Source organism: Chiroxiphia lanceolata, chromosome 1 (assembly GCF_009829145.1).
Source record: "Chiroxiphia lanceolata isolate bChiLan1 chromosome 1, bChiLan1.pri, whole genome shotgun sequence".
In the NCBI taxonomy this organism is placed as follows: Eukaryota; Metazoa; Chordata; class Aves; order Passeriformes; family Pipridae; genus Chiroxiphia; species Chiroxiphia lanceolata.
Window position 1 is genome coordinate 133,709,182 of NC_045637.1, and position 23,292 is coordinate 133,732,473.

The 23,292-nt window shown below is 39.5% G+C and overlaps 1 protein-coding gene across 3 annotated transcripts in view; it reads left to right on the forward strand.

Annotated features, from left to right (window-relative positions):
- Positions 1-23,292, forward strand: part of STEAP4 (STEAP4 metalloreductase) — a 62,896-nt gene that overhangs the window by 18,072 nt on the left and 21,532 nt on the right. Inside the window, exon 1 of one of the 3 annotated variants that reach the window (XM_032708808.1) lies at positions 6,486-6,622. The exons of 1 other annotated variant lie outside the window; for it this stretch is intronic. In XM_032708808.1, the coding sequence (XP_032564699.1) occupies positions 6,512-6,622 (111 nt within the window). In that variant the 5' untranslated portion in view covers positions 6,486-6,511. Of the gene's footprint in view, positions 1-6,485; positions 6,623-13,980; positions 14,004-23,292 lie in introns of those variants that run through there. One more of the 3 variants, XM_032708833.1, reaches the window with a different exon arrangement.

Below are 23,292 nucleotides of genomic sequence, written 5' to 3' on the forward strand. Positions count from 1 at the left end.
GATGTGTTAGAATCTATATGACCAGTATGCACAGACATTATTGCATTTTATTGTCCTTCAAATGTAAGTTGATTTAGAGAATAAAACTTGTTACACAAGTTCAGCAACAGCAGGCTTATTTTGCCTTTTTGCAACACAAACACAACCCCTACAAAAACTGAATCACGAACTGTTGCTTTCATAAATTATGAGATATGCCTTCTCAGCATTTAAAAAATGAATGAATAAGTAATATTTGAAAATCTGTCTTCAGTACATTTCCAGTTATTTTCTTTTGGCTTTTTAAGTCTATATTGCAGTAATAGCATCATCACCACTCCAGGCATGCTAGGAATCAGTATCATCCAATATGGGTCCTGAGCGTTGCTCTTTGAGACATGTTTCTACCATGGCAATAGTTTAATGATTGCTTAATATATAAAAAATACCTTTAACATTTTATAGTATCATCATGCCACCTAGAGGTGGCAAATCACTGAGGTTCCCACTTATGCTCAGAAAAAAGCAACATCATTAGAGGTATAGTGGGATAGAGGCCTTTAAAGGTAAATTTTCACTAGGGTAGAGATAGTGCTATATGGCATGGACCCTTTGGTGGGCAGTGTATCTGGTGATTCAGATCCCATGGGGGGTAGCAGTGGAAAGTAACCCTCTTAAAAGATGTACCTTTGGGGGTTCTGGTTATGCGTAACTTCTGATCCCAATCCAATAATACGGACTTCTTTCTGACTCTTCATATCCCATACGAAGCCACCAGCTAAACAGAAATCAGCCTGCCCAGATGCCTCTGGCTAGGTGCTTTAGTGGCAAGACTCATAATTTAAAAAATGGCAAATAAGCTTGCAATTATGGAGAAAGTCCCTAATTTCAGTGAACTAACACACCTCTTCAGTTACAGCTCCCATTACAGAGAGAGGCCAGAAGGGATGGAAAGCCCAGCAACATGAAATATACTGTTTTCAAGAAACTGTCCCTCTGGGACATGGAGCATGGACTTTCTGTGTCCAAATAGTCCATGTCACCAGCTGCAGAAGAACTGTGGACCCATTTACTATAGTTTGTGTCTGATACTGAGAGATTCATGAACTCTGCATGAGATGACCTGTAGGGCTCTTATCTCCCTGTGCTTACCTTTGATCTCCCCTGCACAGACCTTCATCCCAGTTAGTGCCTAAGCTGATGAGAGAGACACTGACAGAGTCTTTCTCCATCACCTAAGTTCTTTCTCTCATTAAACACATGGAAATGTAATATTTAAGGCTGCTCCAACAGATTTGGTTTCAATTAGGCCATGGGTTCCAGCACTATTAGTAAAGGACAGGATATGTTGTTGGCTGGGACTCATTAGAAAGTAAGTTAGGCATTCAAAAACCCACTGTTTATGCACAAAAGAAAAATAAGCAATGGACAGTCTGTTGCTTTTCTACTCAGCTCCACTAGAAACTGTGCTGCATCTGGCACTCCATATTCACCCGCCTATGAAGTCCTACAGAGGAATAAACACTGTAAGGATCAATGCTACTTGAAGCAGTAAGATGAGTCAAGTCCATTTCAAAAAGGAAAATTTAAAACAAACCGCCAGCCTTGCACTCACCAGATGCTCCCCATCTGTCTTCATCCCTTGATTTCCCAATACTTTTCCTATTTCCCTGAAGTAACAGATCTCTCAACAGGCACCAAGTATTTCTCACAGAATTAAAGGACCACCAGATAATTCACCCTGGAACTGGCCTCAGAAGGTCTCTCTTCCTGCTTAAGCAAGGATAAGTGTGAGATCAGAACAGTTTTCTCATAACTTTGTCTAGTAAGGTCTTGAAAACCTGCAAGGACAGAGACAGCACAGCCTATATGGTCGAACTGTTCCACAGCTCCACTGTTCCTGCGGGGAACAAGTTTCTCATTGTATTCAGTCTGGATCACCATTTTTCAGCTTATACTGCTCCACCATGCATCTCCGTGATGAGGCTGGCTCCATGTTTTCATAACTTGCTTGTCTGTACTTCAGGGATTTGGTCCCTTCTAAAGTCATATCGTCTGCAGGCTGAACAAGCAGGTCCTTCAGTCTCTTCCCACAGGAGAAGTGCTCCAGCCCTGACGACTCTGGGATCCCTCTGCTGAACATGTTCCAATTCATTGTTGTCTGTCTTCTATTGAGGCCCCAAAACTGGCTGTAGTAATCTAGGTATTGTCTAATGAGTTTAGCTCATTAGCAAAGTTCAGCATTTGCTATAAATTTATTATATTTTTAGCCCTCTGTACAACATTTGCCTTTATTATCTCATGATTTCTGCCTCTGAAGCACGGGAGATGTATGTGTTTCATACATCTGTGCAAACTCTCTCCTTAATAAGGAGAGCAAAAATAAAGAAGAAGCAGGACTACTGACAGGAGGTTGCTGTTGGAAACTAGCAAGAGATACGTGATTATGTTTAGTTACAATTCTCAACTTCTTTTACCTAAGGTGATTCTTGTCCTGTTTTTAAGGATACAAGAAGAGTAAATTAAATAAGGGTATTGCATAGTAAAACTACTGAGAAAAACAGAAATATCTTTTCCCTCTAGCAAAAATCTATTGCTTGGTTTACTTTATGCTTTCTGTTACATATAAAACCTATGGCTGAATTTGCTTTACTATCTACTGTTATATTCCTATATCTAAAAGTACAGAACAAGCAAACGTCAGCATTGAAAAATAATACAGAAAATAAGGTCTTAGCTCAGTGCCCTTGCAAAATAGCATCAAAGGCATTCTGGAAACAACCCTAATCACTAGAAATATATGTCAAAAAGTAGTAATTAGTATTGTAATTATCCTACAGGCTTGGTATCTGTCTTATATAAGCATTTAAGCCCCAAGAAAGCAGGTCAGCATGACTTCAGCTGACACTTACAAAGCGATGAGATTGGAAGAACCAACCAAAACTCAGAAAAATATCATGTTAGCCACATCTGCATTCACTTAGACAGTGTTACATTGGATGTTTTCACCAAGCTCCCAATACCATCTGTCTATGTTATCCAGCAATTCCTCCAATGTAGAATTCATAAGCTGCTCTGGAAGCAGGAGTTACACCATTTCCAGTCATATCTCTAAACAAGAACAATCATTTCCACTGTGCTTTGTGCTGCATTCAGAGTTCTTGGAACACTGAGCGCTCATGTCTCCTATGCTGGGAACCAGGGTGATTGCAAAGCCACCACGGGCCGTATCAAAGAGGCTCTCTGCCCATGCCATGGTACACATCACGACCAACAAGCTGTGGCAGCAGAAAATTGAACCGTTGAAGCTACTATGTGAAGTAGCTCCATCTGTGGCTCAACCTCTTTGAGATACAGCATCCAGTTAATTTTGGCTAGTGAGGATAATTTAAAATTTCCTCTTTGCTGATTTTTTTTTTCTCTAAAGAGAAAGAATAAGATGAAAGACTCAAATAAAAACAGCTCCAGATCCGATGCCATAACAGATCTGCCTTTTTTCCAATCTCTGAAACTTCAAGTTTCTTAGGACCGTGAAACCAGGTGCTTTGGAGCAATAATAGCAATAACAATTTTATCTCTAGTCATATAATTAATATTCTGGTCTTATTCATAAATGTTTCTAAAAACTCTGGAAGTTTGCTGTAAATATTGTAGATTGAGGCTATCTGCTTTAAAAAGAGAAGTCCAGGCTTTAACCTCTCCCTATTTTTTTTTAGAACGATTAATTTACTTCAAGATTATCAATTTTATTTCAAGATTATTAGAAGCTTGGCTCCCAATATAGAGCTATTGGCTCCCAATAGAGAGGTGAAATTTTCCAAAAATTTGGTACAAGGTTGCTCAGCTTGTCTTGTTTCCTGAAAATCAGCCACTTTTTTTGAGCAACGCTGAGAAGTCACAAGTCCTGAGACCTCAAAATTGTCAGTAAAATTTGAGAAGGTTTTGGTATATTTTTATATACATATAAATGAAAGAGATTATTCATATGCATAATGAAATATGATATATTTATTAGATAAATGAGAAATTTATTACAATGTGAATGCACACTTCTCGAGAAAATTCATGGTCCTTTTGTTTCCATAACCATGGAAGTTCATTTAATTTCATCTTTTACAGGATAGGCAGTTATAGTGTTCGGTTTCCTATTCCATGAGTTAATGCTAAGCTTCTCAGCAAGTGTCTGCCTTGTGAGTTAATCTTGCACTCATTATCTACACCAGCAAAATATACCCTTGTGACTGAAAGAAATGGCACCTTAACAGAAAACAGAAAAGCAGATGCCCACTGTGATCAGCAAAAACAACCAGAGCATGATGTTCCTTGAGGATCTCTTTGAATTGATACATAATGACAACCACCATCAAAACAAAGATAATGTCATAAAACAGGAATGGTGAGAAGGTGTAGTAATATTTGAAACAATAAAACTGAATTTCTGAAAAAAGCCTAAATAAAGAACATATTAATACAATCAGGGAAAGAATTAGTGGAACTGGATTTCCTTCTAAGCAATCCTGCACTTTTTTGCTATAATGATGAGCAATCAGTCGAAGAAAAAAACAATTACCCTAGCCCTTATGTGGTGCAGGAAAGGATTTATAAAGAATAATTTGCATTCACAATACAAGGAGGCTAGTGAAAAACCCAGACTGTTTCCACAAGCACCACTAAATTCCCTTTCCAGCTAATGTGCGAATCTTTTATACTTTGTGATTCATCTCCTTGTGCATGTCATTCACATTAGCCATCACCCAAAGAAAGATATAATCACAGAGAGATCCAATGGAAAAAAAGCCCAGAGACTCCCAGGCTTGTGACCCCTACTCCCTGCTGCTTGTCCTGACCTGACTTACCACCCCGCACAGGAGGTCACTGTTGCACAGAGCTGATTAAAGGCAAGTTCTTCTATTTCTCACAAAGTGAAAAAAAACAGGTCATTAACAAGGCCCACAGTACCTACACAATTTTACTAAAGTGATTGCACTGAAGGTCTACCCTGCAGCAGTGGCACCCCACATACTGCAGACAGGACAGTGGCAGCATTAAGGGGTGTTCAGCCCACCTTCATCCACCCTCGCCTCACATCAGATTACCATGCTCACAAAGTTCACCTGTGCTGAACTCAGACCTACACGCCCATCAACATCCTCTGTTGAGATGTGAGCATTTTTTTTGACTCAGTCCTGATCTTCTGCATACTGCCCTCCTCCTCCTCAGCCTTTATCACTAGCTACACCCTCCAGCAAAGGGAGAGTTGATAGCCTGTGTAAAGTTAACCACCAGTAGGTCTCTCACCAGTACTCAGGATGGAATTAATATAAATACAGTCTTTGGCTTCTCTGCTTACTAGTGATACGGTAAAATGTTTAAGTCCAACTTTTATTCATTGAGAGCACTATTCTAAGCTTATCTGTATTATCTGTTGCTATGCATACAAGAAATATAAATTACCTGTGCAAGTAGAGTAGTCCCTGAAAACATCTTGCACTGAACTCTCTCAAAATACACCTTTTGCTCCTTTCTTCTGTTTCATCCACTTTGTAATCCTTTAATCTTTGCCAGCACAATGCTTTCTAAAAGATTTATATCCATAAAAATAACAAAACCTCTTTGCGGAGAGCGATGTGAGTGAAACAGTAATACCAGAGAACACAAACTAGCACAAAAGTGCTCAAGAATGTTCATGCTGGGAGTAGCTAAACTCATGAATTGTTCCCCCTGTAATGTGTCAGGTCTATGATTCTCTGCAACACTGATCCATGACTGAGACAAAGAGAGAACAGCTTTGTGTTCTATGTGTCAAATGTGAGGTCTGAGTGTTTGCATACAATGCCAAAAGACAGAACTTTCCAGAAACATCTGCCTTATCTCTACAGTTGTCTGATTTTTCCAAAGATCCTTTCATTTTGCCTGTTCTGCTTCGAAAACATGCTCGTACCTGTCCCCCTATGAAGTGCAGAGGCTGTCCCTTGTAAAGTAAGCTCTTCTATAAGCAGCACACACAGGGCACTGAGCTTCATATTTATCCTCTATTCCTTGCAGTCACCATCTAGTTACTAGTTACTAGTCACATCTAGTAACTGCTCTCTTCTGGCTTTCCCTTTCACACTGGTCCATACTGTTGTGACTTCTTCCCCTTTTGGTCTTTGTGCATATGTCTGAGTAAGGGTACATAAACATCTGAGGTTTTCATTTTGTCCACAAGGGTTTATGGCCTTTCCCTCAAAACTCCTGCATCGATACAAGAGTGATTTTTACCTTTTTTTCTCTTTTTTATGCCCCCATGTAGATGGAAGTGCAGGAACAAGAGGAAGTCATTCATATCTATGAGTTTAAGTCCAGGGTTTAAACTTTTTCAAGAATTTAGCATATTTCAGTTACCATTTTGCACCCTGGTCTGTGCAGATGTTCCTCCCACCCTTACAGTGAAAAGCACAAAAGGGTAAGCATTTCAAAATGAATGTGTCAATTTGTTTTTTCCACAGGTACCTGGAGAACAGAGGTGGACTACCAACAGTCAGATCAAGGGATGGCCATCACTAAGGATTGTGCACTACTTCCTGCTAGGAAAATTAATGGAGGTCCCAGAATGATGGCTACATATTATACTGACAGAAAATGTATCTCGGCCACTGAGAAGGTATTTCAGGATATATGATCAGCACAGTTTCTGGCTCATATGCAATTACTGGAGAGTGAACAGGCAGTAGGGTTTTACTGTAAAGGGTCTTAGAGCTGTCTCACGATGTACAAGGCTCCAGAAGCACAAGTTCTGATACATGTGCCCTGGGCACACCCAGTAACTGTGGCCAGAAAAATTCCCGCATTCCATCAGACCTGTACTACCTGTCTTGCATGCACCTGTGTACCCCAACCTGAGTCTGTCCATGTTCCAACATGTCCTCCAGGCTGGGCCACACCTGCTCCTGTAGCAGTCACACCCCCAGGGTCAACTGTAAAAAAAATCTGATCAGGATATTCTGATATTCCGAAAATCTGATCAGGATATTCAGTCACCTTCTGCCAAATCTATGGGGTTTGGTACACATTGTAGGAATGCGCCCTCACCACCAGGATGCATCCCATCCTACATGGTGATAAGGACCAGTTCTCTTTAAGCTGGTTGCTGCAGGAAAATAATAAATAGTGGATGCTTTGCTAGTGGTTCACTGCCTTGTCCATGGAGAAGGTGTGGGTGTTTGTCTACAGGGGGAAGCCCAGGCAAGACTGAGATTGCACTGACCACATCCAAAATGCTGTGGCCATGCAGCTCCTGGCTGGGCTGTGCAGGCATCAGCTCACAGTACCACAGTAACCTCTCTGTCTTCAGCAGATTCATGCAGGTCCTCCTTGGGGCTCCTGATTTTTTAAGTGCTAATTTCACTATATTTATCAAGTACAACCTCATGAAAGAACTACTGTGCAGTCAAAAAAGAGGAAGTTCTTAACATGGAAGGATGAAATTCCTCTATTTTTGTGTGCTAGGCCACTGAACGAGAAATATCACGTAAGTGGGTGAATTGAGTAGGTTGTTTTTTCCTTTGATACCACATAAATAAAATTAATAAGTAGATTCTTTGTTTATTCCAAAACCATCTTTTATTTCAGATTTACTACAGTGTCAGTACAGAGACAAATTTTGTTATGATGTTCTCCAGCACAAGGTTAAATAATTGAATTGTCAGCCAAGAAACTAGTTGAGATCTTTAAAAAATATTTATAACTGTCTAACACATAAGCATTGTAGTGTTTTCAGTACTAATTTGTTTCCTCTTTAAGGCTTTCAGATCATTCAAATTGAGACAGACATTATTTTTTTAAAGGATGTTTCTAATATGTTATTATATTATCTCTACAGAAACTGAACATTTATCAGTCCAGGCAAGGTTGTCAGCTTTTGGAACCACAGATATTTATGTATTATGCATTTCTATCAATCACAGCAGAGGTATCCACATTTTTCTTTTCAAAACAAAACAGATATACACGTCCTTTATTATTCTCTTCTCTTTAAACGCTTCTAACATACAGGAATTGCTATTTTATATCTTAACAATTGGTAGTGTTACATATTAGAAACCACTCTGGCCAGTCTAGGCTAGAAATTATAGCCAGATTTCCCATACATCAGAAAATAAGGTACTTAGCAGCTTCCTTAAATAGAGAATTGCAAACACAAATCCAAAGCCAGGTGGAGATGGAGATTGAAAAGTTTACAGAAGGATTTGGTAAAGTACTGCTGATTGCAACAGCACACAGAGGGGCACAGACATGCAGGAGACCTTCTCTGGTTATAGAGTCATTATATGTATTGCTATATATGGTGTTGTAATAGCTCCATAGGGCTACCTTCATCCTCCAGGCCGTGCCCCTCCTGCACAGTGCTCCTGCGTGGAGAAAGGATGATGGTGTGGACGTGCCTCTCTGAGTGCAGACTTCAGGAGAAATCAAAAGCAGCCCAGGCCTTCAAAGCAGCTCCAGTGCTGCCATGCCCCTGTGCACATCCAGCCACCACCCTGTGCCCCTGTGCCCTGTCACGCAGCAGGGCCATGCACCTGGCCCTCGCTCCTTGGGCAGCCCCGCTGGCCATAAAGTGCTCTTTGGAACCGCTGGGTGTTCTCCACAAACAACCTTAATTAGTGACAGCACCACTGATAATCAATAACAACAGCCCTAGTAATATCCAGCTATAACCGTGCAATAAACAGATATCAAATCTTTCATATTAAGTCAATGAATCAGTAGGTAATAAGAGTCTCTTAAACCATCAGAGTGGCATTTTAAATAGATTACTGAGACTTTAAAAGTTATTTGATGTGGGCTTTATCTTCCGACACGGCGTATTCTCAAATTTTTGCACTACTTGCAAAAGCACTGCCAAACCTGTTTATTATCGATACAAGCAGCACTACCTAAGTCAGTAGTAAACAGAAGGCTCAATATCAGCATCAAGTACAGCAGGCTGTGGGACTGGACAAACAGGGGAATGAACAGCAGCCTTTGAGCAAAGAGTTCCAGGAGGGGTAATGGAATAGCATAAACAAATAGGAAATCATCTACAGTTTAAAAATGAGTGAACAATTGGTCTACCTCGTAAAGTAAATAATGAGTCTTTTCTTTCTAATTAATTATTCATGAGGCTTTCTATTGAATCTTTTCATGCCAAATCTCTGGTTTACACTTAAACACATCATACAATAAAATCTTTTCTATATTGATCACATTTTTTTCCTAAAAGAGCAGTTTTTATTGCTCATGAGTAGATAAGAGATGTGGTTTCATCCCTCACAGTGAAACTAGAATATCAGCATAATCCTTCTTAATGCTTTCTTTTCTACTTTAGCTGTGTAATCGTTTCCAAAAATATCTGTGTGACTAGGGATCCAAGTGAGCTCAACAACAGCTCCAATCGATTTCAGTTGTTCATACAGCTGTATGACTTAAGAATATATCTTTTATCCTTTTCTGAATTGCTAACAGAGTCCCAGTAAAATCCTGTAGGATTTTATCTGTTGGTGTGAAACTGACTCCTGATTAATATTAACCTGCCAGTTTAAAGCTGGGATAATACAATTACCTAGAGCTAGATCTTGTAGCCCTACTTACACCTGTGAACACAAAAAAATTCAGGAAACATTGAGAACAGGGGAAAAAAAATCCTACCAGTGTGATGAGTGGATACATATATTAGTGTTTCCAAATTACACAGCTGAAGTCAATGGGAACTTTTATGGAAGCCTCTAGAAAATCTGCATCCTTGGCCAAAATTGAAAGATAAGTACTCATCTAGGGCATTATTAATGTTAATATATCATATCCATGTCATTAAATTCAAAGACAATCTTTAAACTGTAATTTTTAGAGTATTACAAGGCACACGTGAAGGTGAGAAGCAATTTTGACTGACAGGTTACTGATTTATGTAATTTTAACTATATCAACGTATACCAAAGTTTTAAGTACTAGTGACACTATCACTGAGTCATCAGAGCTAACAGGTGCAATTAAAACACGGGGAACCAAAAGGTTTTGCTTTCTATCTGATGTGGAAAATGCAAACGATTTTTTCATTTAGAGTGTTTCCTGATTCTGAGGTTTACATTGTGTTGGGTTGCACATCTGGACTCTCAAAGGGCCCCTTTCTAAGAGGAAAGTGCCTCTGCCCTGCTATGCTGATGAGAACCATCAGGATCCTGGAGTAATGTAAGGCCAGAAGGAAAGTATGTTGCTAAATCACACCAAGAAAACAGTGACTAAGAATTTTTTGTAATTAATTGCGTAGATGATGCAAAGAAAAGGTGGCTATAATCAACATTTGCCACTAAGTAACTATAAAAATAATTTTTGATATTAAGTTCAGCTCTTTGGTTTAATTGTGATCAAGTATTTGTCACATCCTGAAAGCACTGGGGAGGTGGTCTGCCTTGGTTCCTAGGAAAAGAACAAGCTCTTACAACAGTGTGCTACCCTACTTAGACCACAGCAGGGTTCTACATCACTTTCTTTCAGCTATTTCTTTAGTCTATTCACATGATTTTCAAAGTACTTCATCCCGTTTTGCTAAGTGTTCCATCATTGATGACTTCCTTTCAAAGAGTTTTCCAGGAAGTGTTTGATAGCAGAGTTGTCTACAACATGAAATTGTACATTAGCAGCACAAAACCTCTGTAAGTGAAGAAACTTCTCCTATATGATGCATTATTTTTATCTTTAAAGAAAATATCACTTCTGATAGTTCTTGGTTTTCCTACTATAAATCTACCACCATGTTACTTACACTTATACAAACTCTCTCAAGATGTTTTTCAGTGAGCCTGCAGGACCGTATACTAGTTTCACAGACCGTCCACATTGCCTCCTTCGTATTTATATTTGCCTTTATGTTCACAGTGTGGTTTTTTTGAAGAAAGAATTGTTTTTACTTCAGTGGCATTGCTATCTCACACATCTGTAGTTCCACTGCTGACCTATATTTCTATATTTGCCTTCTGCCTGTTTACAATAGAACATTAATTCTGGGGAGAGTGAGAGACCCACTCAATCTGACATGCATTCTCCCAGTTTGCAATATAATCTGTATGTAAAGTTCCACTCCAACTAATGTGTTTTTATGACCAGTGTGAAAGACTTTTAGGTAGATTATTAAGATTTTTATTCTGTGATCATTAGCTATATATATCTAAATATATATCATAAAATAGGCTTCAGACAACATAGTTATAATAAAAGGACCAACATACCCTTTTGTACATCCATTTGCAATTATTCAGATACACACTTCTCAGTTTATAACAGATCATTGCAAAAATTTGTTTAATATTATATAACAGGATGAGGTTTTTCATCCTCAGTTCAATCACTGTCACTTAAAAGGCATGTCTCTTCTGTGTCCTACATCTGAGCACATTTCAAATGAATATTTTTTGTGATGATCAATGTTAACAACTTTCTGTGATGATCACACATCCAACAACCACCTCCCTACTGAACTTTTGCTGTCGTAACTAGATAATTTCTGTTTAAGTTATTTAACTTTTCACCTTTGTTTTTCCCAATTACTGTTAAAATAGGCAGAAAAAAAATCCTTTAGGGAAAAGATCTTTCAACATTATTTCCTAGTGGTATTTGTGAAACAAATGCACATAATTGAGTTCTATATCAACATTACATAAGTGGGCATTAGTTAAGTGTACACCTGCGTATAGGACTATAATGTAACAATAAATAAGACATTTCAAAAGCTGTTATAAATTTAATTTGGAACAACACAGATTTGTCAATACAGGATAGAAATTACATTCTACAAGACAAAAACAGTAACAAGGAGGTTAGTGACCACATGGCACGTAAAGGATTGGAGAGCCAAGCCCTTCGTACTTTTTTAAAGAAGCGTGTGTATCGTCATAATAATTTAATTCCTTTTTCTCTGGTAATTTTATAATCCTGGATCTTATTTTAAAAGCTCATTTTATATGATAAACAAAACATAAAAATCTACATGGGAACTGCATATTCTTCTATTTAGTACAAAAAATATATTGAGTATATGCAGTTCTGATGATTTGAGCTAGAATTTAAGAAACAAATTAAATACAATCTCTCTTCTTGATGTGAGAAGATTACAGTAACTATCATGGTAGAAGAAATTTAACATTTAATGATTTTCTTCTGTCTTAGAGATGTTTTGAGAATTATTCCTAGTGTCAAACAGAAATAAATCCTATAAACTGGCTATAATAAACCAGTAGGAGTTTCTACTGTGTCTGCAACATTTAGATGGGACAGTTACTTTCCCTTCTGGCAGATGCTTTATGGGTCACATCATTTAGTACACCAGAGTTTTATTGTGAGGCACCATTGCACGCTGCAGAAAAGGTCAAAATATTCATCTGGAGGAAAGAAATCCACCTGAGGATTCCTTGACGGTGCTCTTAGCTCACAGCTCTGTAGCAAAGAGGAGAGTTTTCACTGCTATGAGGAAAGTTTGGAGTCTGCTCTCTCACCCAGTACACCTCCAGACAACTACGGGATAAACAAATGTCTATCCAGGCAACACTATTGCCACTGTCTTGTCTATCCCTGCTCTATCCCAGACCTCTGAAAAGGAAGCTGCATATAAGACAGCACAAGCCCTGAGAAGGAGCATTAATTTTTGGAAGCAGTTAAAGAAACACCACCAGTGTACTTAAGTCTGCTTTCTTTCGTGTTTGATTCAAACAACACTTTTGGACAGGAGACAAGGAAAAGTCAGTGTTGACAGAGAATTTTTTGTGGTCCACAGTAGAGTGTTCCCTCTTTCCCATTCCAAACTTGATCTTCTCCCTCCCAGGACAGGCACTGAACAAGCCTGAGGCCAAACTAGGACACAAAGTTCCAGCCTGGGAGGAATTCTGTTCCATGAAGCAGGTGGTTAGAAATCCTCCCTGTGTCCTCATTTCCGTGACATCTGTATTCACTTTTTTTAACCATCAGTCAGACCAGGCTCCTCAGAAGAGATAAGCTGCAGATCTCAGTAGGACTCAGGCATGAAAATGAAGCTAATTTTATGCAAGTTGTTTTTAACATTTTCTTTCCACATAACAGGATTCATTTGCATTGAGTGTGGCTTGATTGACTGCAATATGCTGTATAACTGAAAAATGACAGCTGTCAGTTCTTAGACAAACAAACTAACCCAGAGCATAGGAACCCAACTCCTTCAGGAGTCTTCATTTTGGGTTTCCACCTCATAAGGCTGATGAGACCCATGCCCAAGACTTCTTTGCTTGGTTCCACAGGGCAGAGCTGTACAGTCTAACAAGCAGGGCATTGTCATTGCTAGTAGGAGCCCACAAACTTTGTATTATGTCTGGAAAGCCTTGGAGTTAGGACATGCTTGTATTATCTTGGACTGCCTGAACCTTTCTTTTAGCTAGGTGAGCTGTAACAGAACTTGTTTAGCTGCCAGGTGACTGTTACCTAGTTTGTTTAAGTTTTAGCTTAGCTTTGTAGGTTTGTGTATTGTAACACCTATTGTTAAAACACTTCTATGATTTCTGTATATAATAGATAGTAGAGGAGCAGTAGCTACTTTGTGTAGAGCAGCTATGACGTGGAATAAAACTAGTGTAGAGGATTATTGAAGCAACTCATTATAGAAGAGGTTCTGTAAGTGTGGAGATAGGATGAAACCAGACACTCCTGGGCTATAAGCAAATCACTAATGATCAGTTACTGGTTATTAAGCCCTTTGGAAGGCCAATAAAACTGGCTTTAGAGATAACAAAGGGAGCAAGGAACAAATATTTACAATGAGTAATTAAAACATACTATATATATTTAGATATAAATTGGAATTGTGGACTGATGAAGAAAGAGTAACGAGCGGTACGTGCTAAGAAACATATAAAAATAGCCCCACACTGATCCTAGAGTGAGGTGAAAGAAATCCTCAGCAGCACCATACTTCTTCCAGTGAAGAACTCGGGACACTAACAGCTCACCATAGCTCTCTCCCCTGCTTCTTGAGGACTAACAGAAGGGTGAGCATAACACTGGAGAAAGGGGTAGACACGAGCAAATTGGTTTGTACTAGTATCAATTGCATCATGACTTGGACGGAGCTATAATAACTGGAAAATTTGAAGTGTTGGTTTCCTCAAAATGGGATTAACAATAATGCTTTGATTATACTGCAAATACCTTAATTAATTCTTGGATTGATATGCAAGGTTTCGTTTTTCAGCTCATATAAATTTTGTGATATGGGAGTTTTTTGTGTATTTTGCACCCATAATTCTTAATTGCAATTGTGGATGCAATGCAAAAATAGATTAACAAAATTGTTATTCTCTGGAGCATAAGGTCTACACGATGACAAAAAATACTGAGTACATGAGACAGAAGTTGAAGTATGAGTTAGTACTAAACCAAGCATACTATCTACAGGAGACAGAGATTTCAGAGAGACAATTGTGCCTATTGCTTGGAAGAATAAATAAAGCCTCTTTGGTTTAGAGAAGGTGAACACTTTTTATTCTGACAATTCTGTTTTCCCATTAATAGCTTCCCAAGGCATTGCCATCAGATTGTTGACAGAAATGTGGTTTTGTAAGTATTAATTTCTAGAGGGGGTGGCTCTGTCCCTTAGGCCATAATTTTTGTCACAATAGAAGCAGCTTTTTACATTGCTAAAATTAGTCTTTCAGTTGACTTTGCAGGCAGAAATATGACAAATGCTTCTGAAAATTCTTATTAAGCAAATTTCATGGAGATATTTATTCAGTTTCTTGACATTCTTTAAAAAAATGCAAAATAGAGTATTTTTCTGAGGTATATGACACATTTAAATAACGTCTCACAGAAATAACAGGGTGTAGATGAGAATGGTCAAGATGACAATAGCTTTACTGTAATACATGCCCGTGTTTCCAGTACCATTTCTAGCATCTAATACAGTCCACCTGAATCTTCTGCCTGTTTGCATTTTGATTTTTCTAAATAACAAAATGGACGGGGGAATGGAGAACAGAAGGCCCAATAAAACAAGGTAGAAATTTTTCTCTTGTTCGTATAAAGTCTCTTGGGGCTGCTGTTGGCATATCTTCCAGTCCATATTCACCTGCCTGTGAAATACTACTTGTGAAACCTGGAAGTCCACATCTGTACTTGTTCTGTAAGACCTCTCATTCCCACTTCATTGAGTTAGCCACTACCTTCACAAAAAGTAATCCTTATGTGGCTGGGGTAGCGTCTGACAAAGATACCAGAGAAAAGCTCACTGATCATAATAAGCATATTTTAAAAGAAGTTTAAGGGACAAGAAATCTAGAAGAAAGAGAAGAGGAGCAGAGAGAGCAGGGTCAGTGCTCTGAGGTCAGTAAGAGGAAAGTGTGAAGGGAAGAGACTTTGAGACTAGACCATTTGTTGTTCAATGATCAAAACCAAAACCTTTTGGAAGGATTATGTCAGTTAATAACAGCTCACAAACATTTCTGAAGAACTCATACTCATCCTTTCAGTGAAACTCTTCTTACCCAGTGAAACCAGCACCTTGCATTGTTCAAATAACTTTCTCTTTTGTCTTCTGGTTGGTGGCCAAGCATAGCAATGATGGCCAGTAATATCATATGCACTCAAAAGCCCTGAATAAACTACTGAGAAGTCTGAGAGGCCTGATAGCACTACAGACAAAGTCCTCTATACCATTGCCAGGCTGGCACCAGAAGTCATTTACTCACTTAAGTAGCCTATTCATCTTCATGTCCCCTACTTATTGCTCTCTGTCATAATGCAGTACAAATTCTTTTTCTGTGATTAATTATAACATCATAAATGTATCACTAGAAAAGAAGTTCTACCCTTCTTAAGGGAGCACAGCTAAAAAGATATAAAAATTACTTCTCCTAGGCTAAATGTTAACTTTTATTTCTGTCTGCGTCTGCTGGTTATTGTTCACATTATAATGAAGTTCCTGTTTTCAAAAGGAAAACAAAGAAAAAGATGGGAAACAAAAACACGTTCTGTATGTCAACTAGCCTAGAAGCAAAATGATGCTTTACAAGCTCTTCCAGTGCTGGATGATACCAAGAAATATCTACCAAGAAATCTGTGTCCAGAAAATTTATGTTTACGATGGGTAAAGAAGGATTAAAGCAGGACACAAATACCGTGCACATTCAGTCAGACTTAGTCAGACTGGGGATTGAGCAGAGCTCAGTGGAAGAGATTTAAACTAATACGGTAGTATTCACTGGAATAAGTGGAGAGCATGGGCATAAAGAGGTAGTCTGGCTCAACTGATATGTAGTAATTCCTTCAGCTGCTGTGATTTGATCATCTGTTTGAGTATTTTCACAGTAGGGGTGATTTTGTCAGCTATTGAACTCAATAAAAAGTCTGGCTATGCCAGTGGTGTGATTATTCAGCTGTTGGAGTGAGTTGCTCAGAATGCATTTGGGGCTTTTGTAGTCTTTCTGAGTCCATAAAATTGACTGGTTCACCTTTCTATATTTTCCACTATTATTAGGGTTTATATTTCTCCTTGCAGCTTATTTTTTAATTAGCTAGACAGCAGCTGTAAAGACATCACATAAATAGGAACAATAGTCTGGTATGGTTATGGGTAGAAGTTCTGTAGCTTATTTTCTCTCTCACAAGCAGTTCTAAATTTCCAAATATGGTTGCATCCCAAATGTGGGAAAAGGATACAGTGGTCTTGGGTTTTTTTAAGTGAAATTTTAAAAATAGTTTCATTTGGAAGATCTACAACATTTTTCAGGTATATAAACCTCCAAAAGAGGTATTAATCTTTCCAGAATACATCAAACACCTCTTGTTAACCTCCTCTAAATATGACAGGTTAGCTTCATGGAATGGAAGCAACTTCAGCTAGAATTACAAAGCAAAAAATATCATCCTCCCTGACTTATGGATGTTTGTAAATTCTTCTAAGAAAAAGCACTAGATGTAAGGGAATGACATTCAGGGCTTGTAGACCATAAGGATGTATTCAACATAGCCTAGGCAGATTTCAGTTCAAAGGCATTATGGTCTGTGAATAAATATTTCTTAAATTTACCTTTTTTTCCTAGCCTCATTTTGAAATTGTATTGGGCATTAACACACAATCTAAAATACAGCACCCATTCCTGTGAGTTTCAGACTATGATGTTTCCAGTTGTTGAGGACACTCTACAGACATAAAGCACTCCCAGTAAGACACCATTACTTTTGTGCAATGTTTGTACCTCCCCACAGCCCAAGGAAAAGTACACTTATCCAAATACAAAATACACCAGTCAGAAGCTCAGAATGTAGGTTCTGCTTTGGGCCATTGACTGAAATATTTCTGTGTGCTTTACTTCATGCTTTTTTTTCACTGTACCTAAATGTTCTTCACAGAATAATTCAGCAGCAAGTATTTTGTCTTCCATGTCATGCAAAATCACAGTATAATTTATCTGTGGAATGCTAGGAAATTAAAATCCTGCATTCTCTATAGCAGACAATAACTGCCTTGGGGGATATTTTGGCCTCCTGGTAGGCACTGTCATTAGCAGAGTATGTTCCCAGAAACTAAGTGAGCAATAGTGTTACATTTTTGTTGCAATTTAAGAAAAGACTAATTAGAAACAAAGCAACAAGCCTGAATGCAACAGGAATCCAGAGCAGCCTTCACAAATGCATGCACAAGAGCTATCTCTGGTCACAGGGTAACTTTATCTGCTGAAACAGCAAGGAAGGCTGAACGGTATTATCATCTCAAAAATGGAAGTGTCACTCTGTAAATAGATGATAAACACCAGCTGAACAAAATTACCTTTATTTAGCATAAAAAATCATGAGGTTTTAGCTGCATGTGTCTTCAGCGCCTTTAATTCCCACACTTAAAAACCAAAATGGCAGGTAGCCAAAAAAATAGAAAATAACACCAAGAATGTAAAACCTTATACAGTTACATTTTCCCATCTCCTACTGACATTATTACAAGTAAGAGGTCCCTATAGGATCATCTTTACTGATCTTCACATGTACATTGAAAACTAATGAGATACAATGAAAACCTGAGACATCTCATATATATATATTTGAGTGTAGTCCCTTTGAAAATATTAACTTTAGAGGAAGGAATCTAAGAGAGAATTTGGCTTTGCCCAAGTTGGGAGCAGCAAACGGAAAAATGTTTCAGCCATTACAGACTTTCAGCCACCCATGTGTCAGTCTCAGTTAAGACAAGAAAAATTATTCCCTTTCTCATGTTCGTCCCTTCTCAAACACTTTCTAAGATGATCACAATGAAGCATGGACAGGCTGGACGAGCCTAGCGATTTATATAGGAAGAAAGAAGGTAGAAATGACTGTCTCCTCCAAAAAGTCACTCGTTCCCTTAGCTTTGAACCTCTGTATGTATATATTTGGCTTGTGACTTCACTCACTGAGTACCTTATGAAATGCTCTTTATCTTGGTCTGCAACTTCTAGCAACATGTGTTTCTCACCAGCTTGCATGCCCAGTGCTTCCCTCACAGTCTTTACAGTTAAATCACTTTTCAGGAAAGAAAACTAAAGCTGTCAAAAGTTCTGGAGCTTATGCACAGTAATGGTCTGGATACTCCCACTCTGTAGAAATTGATAGCAAATACTGTCAGCAGCACCATCTGAGCACATGAAACAAGAGAAACATCACAGGAAATAGTCAAGCAAAGTACAAGAAAGTTTGTTGGCTTTATTTGATCTGTCTCCTGAACACCTCTTTTTTTTTTTTAATCAAGTTTCACTGAAGTTACTCTGAATTGTTTCCAACCAATGATGGTACCATTGTATGAGAAAACCACGGATTTAACAGTGACACCTGTATCTGCGACTTTGTGAAGGGTAATATTGTTTCCCGATTCTGGCAAAGCTGACGTCAAGTCAGCTACCCCTAAACACTAAGGACCCAGTACTTCACTCCCAAGAAACTATGCTTTGTGCAGAAATGCCATGATAGGGGCAAAGAATACAGGACAAAGCTTATATTTAAATCATGCTACTGCATGCCCTGCTTTCAGGTAGAAATGCATCTTACTGTGGTATCACTGACATTAGGATTAACTAGTCTACTTGATGATGTTTTGTCATCTCTAATGCATAAATCCTCAAAGATGTGTTGATTTCCATCCTGAATACCTATGCAAACTTGGACTTCAGAATAAGCCCCCAGCACAAGATCTCGTTTATTATGTTGTCTGTCTGTGAAGGTTGCACACAACAAAGACAGGCTTTAAAATGCTATAGTCAGAACTTTTGTTTCAGATGCTAAAACTTCTACGTACGTTCCCCTGACTATACCTTCCCTGCTAAGGAAAACATAATAATAAGTATATTTCAAAAAGTGATACAGCTGAGGGGTACAGATGTTTATCAGTAGCCTTGAGGTTGTATTTATCAGTAAATTTCCATCAGCCTTTGAGGTGTCCTGTGGTGTCCCTGTGGGCGTGCTGGCTCCCCTAGGGCACAAGGACTGCTTCTCTCATGGGCAGATAGCCTAGTTGTGTGTCCTGGGTCTCCCGGTTTCAGTGTGAGTTTGCTGTCTCATGGAGATTTTGCAGCACAAAGTGACAGGTTTTGTGCCTCTTCTTCTCTTTCCCTTCTGGGTTTTTTTAGAAGGTTGTCATCTCTTCTTCCACAGTAACTATGAGCCTGGGGAAACAACCTCCTACAAACAACACGCAGCTTTGTAACATCATTGCTCTTTTTTTTTTTTCCCTAAAAAAAGGAGCACAGGCAAGTATGATATGAGAACAAATGAAATAAACAAAAAAGGAAGGTGAAGTGTGAGAGATGAGAGCTCAAAAATGTATGACAAGGACCCCAAAGATGGACACCAAGAAGAGCACACCCCTCACAGCAGGCTGCTGGGGGTTGTCAGGGTAGTTGGCCATCTAGGAGTGGTAGGCAAGCCCAGTGGTTTCAGCATTCCCCCTCTTGCACTCGGCCTTTCTGGTGGCAGTGATGGACAGAGTGGCCAGAGTAAAGAGAACATCAGCAAGCAGGTCTTGTGATTTATGGGTCTTGTGATTTATGGGTGAGGCAAAAACTGAGAGCTGAGAGAAGGAGAGGATTCAGAAGCTGTGAGAAGTACTGGGAGGGAGTACTCCCAGAGGAGGTACAGAGGAGGGACTGCAGGGAGCTGCCACCTGCACATGCAACTGGAGGCTCTGCAGGAGGGGTGCCTGCCTCTTTGTGGCTCCTGCCTCTTTGTGGCTTCAGGGGTCCTGGTTGCTTCCCCATCCCAGGTCTGGACAAGGTCCTGGGAGACCAGCAGCCCAGAAAAGTCTCCCAAAGGCAGATTACTGCAGGGATCAGTAGAGGGTGGTCACAGCAAAGCCCTTGGTGCTGATGGAGGAAAGAGCACATCGGCACTCCCCACATCAGACTGCCTGCTCCAGAGAGAGTGTCTCCAGGGCCTGGAGGAGAGAGGTCTGGAACCAGCTATGTGTGCAGACCAGCAGCCCTAACCTTTCGTCCTCCAGGGCCAGGAGGACCCTCCAGCCCATCACCTGTGCAACCCTGCCAGAAGCAGCCCTATGTTCCTGGGCCCAGGGTTCATCCTGTGCTGGAGCTGGTGTTTCTGCCACCAGCATCGCACAGCCTGTGAAGCACCAGCAGCTCCCGGAACCCCACATGACATCTACATGGGTGCAATTCACCTGTCTGTATACATCTACATGGTATTTTAATTCCTTTTTCCGTGCTTTTTGGGCTGAGCAGGAGAAAACCTTGACACACACTACAGTTTGCTGGAGTCTTCTTGTCAGGGGCCAATAGTAATAGATAGTAAGACTGCCTCAGAAAAAGAAAAATAATGGTTTGGATCATAAACACTCAGAAAGCATTAATAATCACATCCTCTCACGATCCAGGGTTTTTCCTGTTTTTCTGTAAACACTTTGACTAGGTACAGCCATCACAAGGCCAAGTACTGGGTCCTGCACTTTGACCACAACAACCCACTGCAGCACTACAGGCCAGGCACAGAGTGGCTGGAGAGCAGCCAGGCAGAAAAGGACTTGGGAGTTTGGACTGACAGGAAGCTGAACATGAGCCAGCAGTGTGCCCAGGTGGCCAAGGACAATGGTATCCTGGCCTGTATCAGGAACAGTGTGGCCAGCAGATCCAGGGAAGTGATTCTTCCCCTGTACTCAGCACTGGTGAGGCCACACCTCGAGTACTGTGTCCAGTTCTGGGCCCCTCAGTTCAGGAAGGATATTGAGGTGCTGGAGCAGGTCCAGAGAAGAGCAACAAGGCTGGTGAAGGCACTTGAACACAAGTCCTATGAGGAGCAGCTGAGGGAACTGGGATTGTTCAGTGTGGAGAAGAGGAGGCTCAGAGAAGACTTCATCACTCTCTACAGCTACCTGAAAGGAGGTTGTAGCCAGGTGGGCGTCGGTCTCTTCTCCCAGGCAACCAGCAGTAGGACAAGAGGGCACAATCTTAAGCTCCACCAGGGGAAGTTTAGGTTGGATATTAGGAAGAAATCTTTTACAGAGAGAGTAATCAGTCATTGGAATGGGCTGCCCAGGGAGGTGGTGGATTCACCATCCCTGGAGGTTTTTAAGATGAGACTGGATGTGGCACTTAGCGCCATGGTCTAGTAACCACAGCAGTGTTGGATCAAGGGTTGGACTTGATGATTTCGGTGGTCTTTTCCAACCCAGTTGATTCTATGATTCTATGATCACCATGGCCACATTACATAGGATATACGTTATTCTCCTTCTAAACACAGTTGCTAAGCTGAGACTCATGTACAAGAGGTCCCTGGCCTTTTCCTTACCCATTTGAATCTTGAAATTATTGGCATATATGCTTTAGAAAATCTTCCCCAGTACTGTTTTTGAGTTCACCACTCTCATGTTTCCAGGATAAATTTAATCTTGCATTTATGATATGAATTTTTTTCTGAAGCATCTCAGCCTCAGTAACCACTGTTGTAATAAGAGTGATGAACAAATATCTCTCTGGACTTGGTTCCATTGTCAAATTCTCTAGAAATCCAGCTTACAATTTCAAGGATATATTGAAGCTGCAAGTCACACTCCATAACTGAAAAATAATGAAAAATAACCGTTGGCCAGGCTCTGTTTGGTAATTCCTTATGATTTACAATCAGTTTCAAATAGCACTGGCCTTCAGTAAATAAAAATGTATGGTTTTGTTTATTTCCATGACTGAGATTAAATCTTCTTTTTTTTCCCCTGTGAGTATACCTAAGTTTTTGTTAACTCATAAACTACTACAATCTTTTTTTATTATTATTTTCCACACTGCTTAGAAGGACTACATCAACATATGCCCTGAAATCCTCCATGGATGATTTACTTTAAGGTCTGAAATGTCTAATTAATTCCTTCTTTCTCAATTTTTTCAGTAATTACATGTAAGATGATTATGACAGCACTCTCCAGAAGCTACATTAGGTACATATTTCTCTTCAAAATTCAACATCCAAATACTGTTGGAGAATACATATTGATGAATATTTTCTGGTGATTTACTTGGGTTTGTGCCAATTTTTTTTCATGTATGTTATTAGTTGTGTTACATAGTATTTACAGTGTTGTTTGTCCAGCTTCAGCCCAGAAAGACAATTTTTTCTGTGGCTGCTCTCAGCCAGTATTTTTCACCAAATCTAAATGCCATCTGTATAAATCTTACTAACTTGAAAGGCATGAAAAATTTATCACATTTTTCCTTGGGTGCCAACTGCAGCCTAACTAGGCATGTGAGAAAACAGTGCAGCTCACAAAGGCTTCAGAAAGTTCAAAAAACCCCCACCCTTTTATTTTTGCTACTATGAATACCTGCCAGGAGCCCCATGATGTGTGAGGGACAGAGGTATTTGTCACTGACCATATCTCCCCTTGGTAGTGTAACAGACCTGTTCTGTTTCTTCAGGTCTATCAATGGACAAACAAGGAGTTTCAGTCATCTTTTCTATAACTGCAAGAACTATTCTGTCTATTCTTCCAGTCATTGCAGAGTGATACGCATATCCTGCTCCTCTTTAGAGCATGGCCTTTCAGTGTGAAGGGATCACATAGGTGTGGGAATTGTTGGACAATTCAATGCTTTCCTGAATTTTTTAGTATTCATAAGGTATTGATCCACTATAAAATGACTTCAAATTATTTTCAGCTTTTTTTGCTTGTGTTCTTACACAGGATCTAAATGCTTACATCACCTTGATGCACTGAATTGCACTGCACTTTCCCTTTTTTCCATCTATTAAGAATTTGTACATTTATTTCTCATATATCTTCTGTAGACTTAGCCTAGTGGTTTTAAA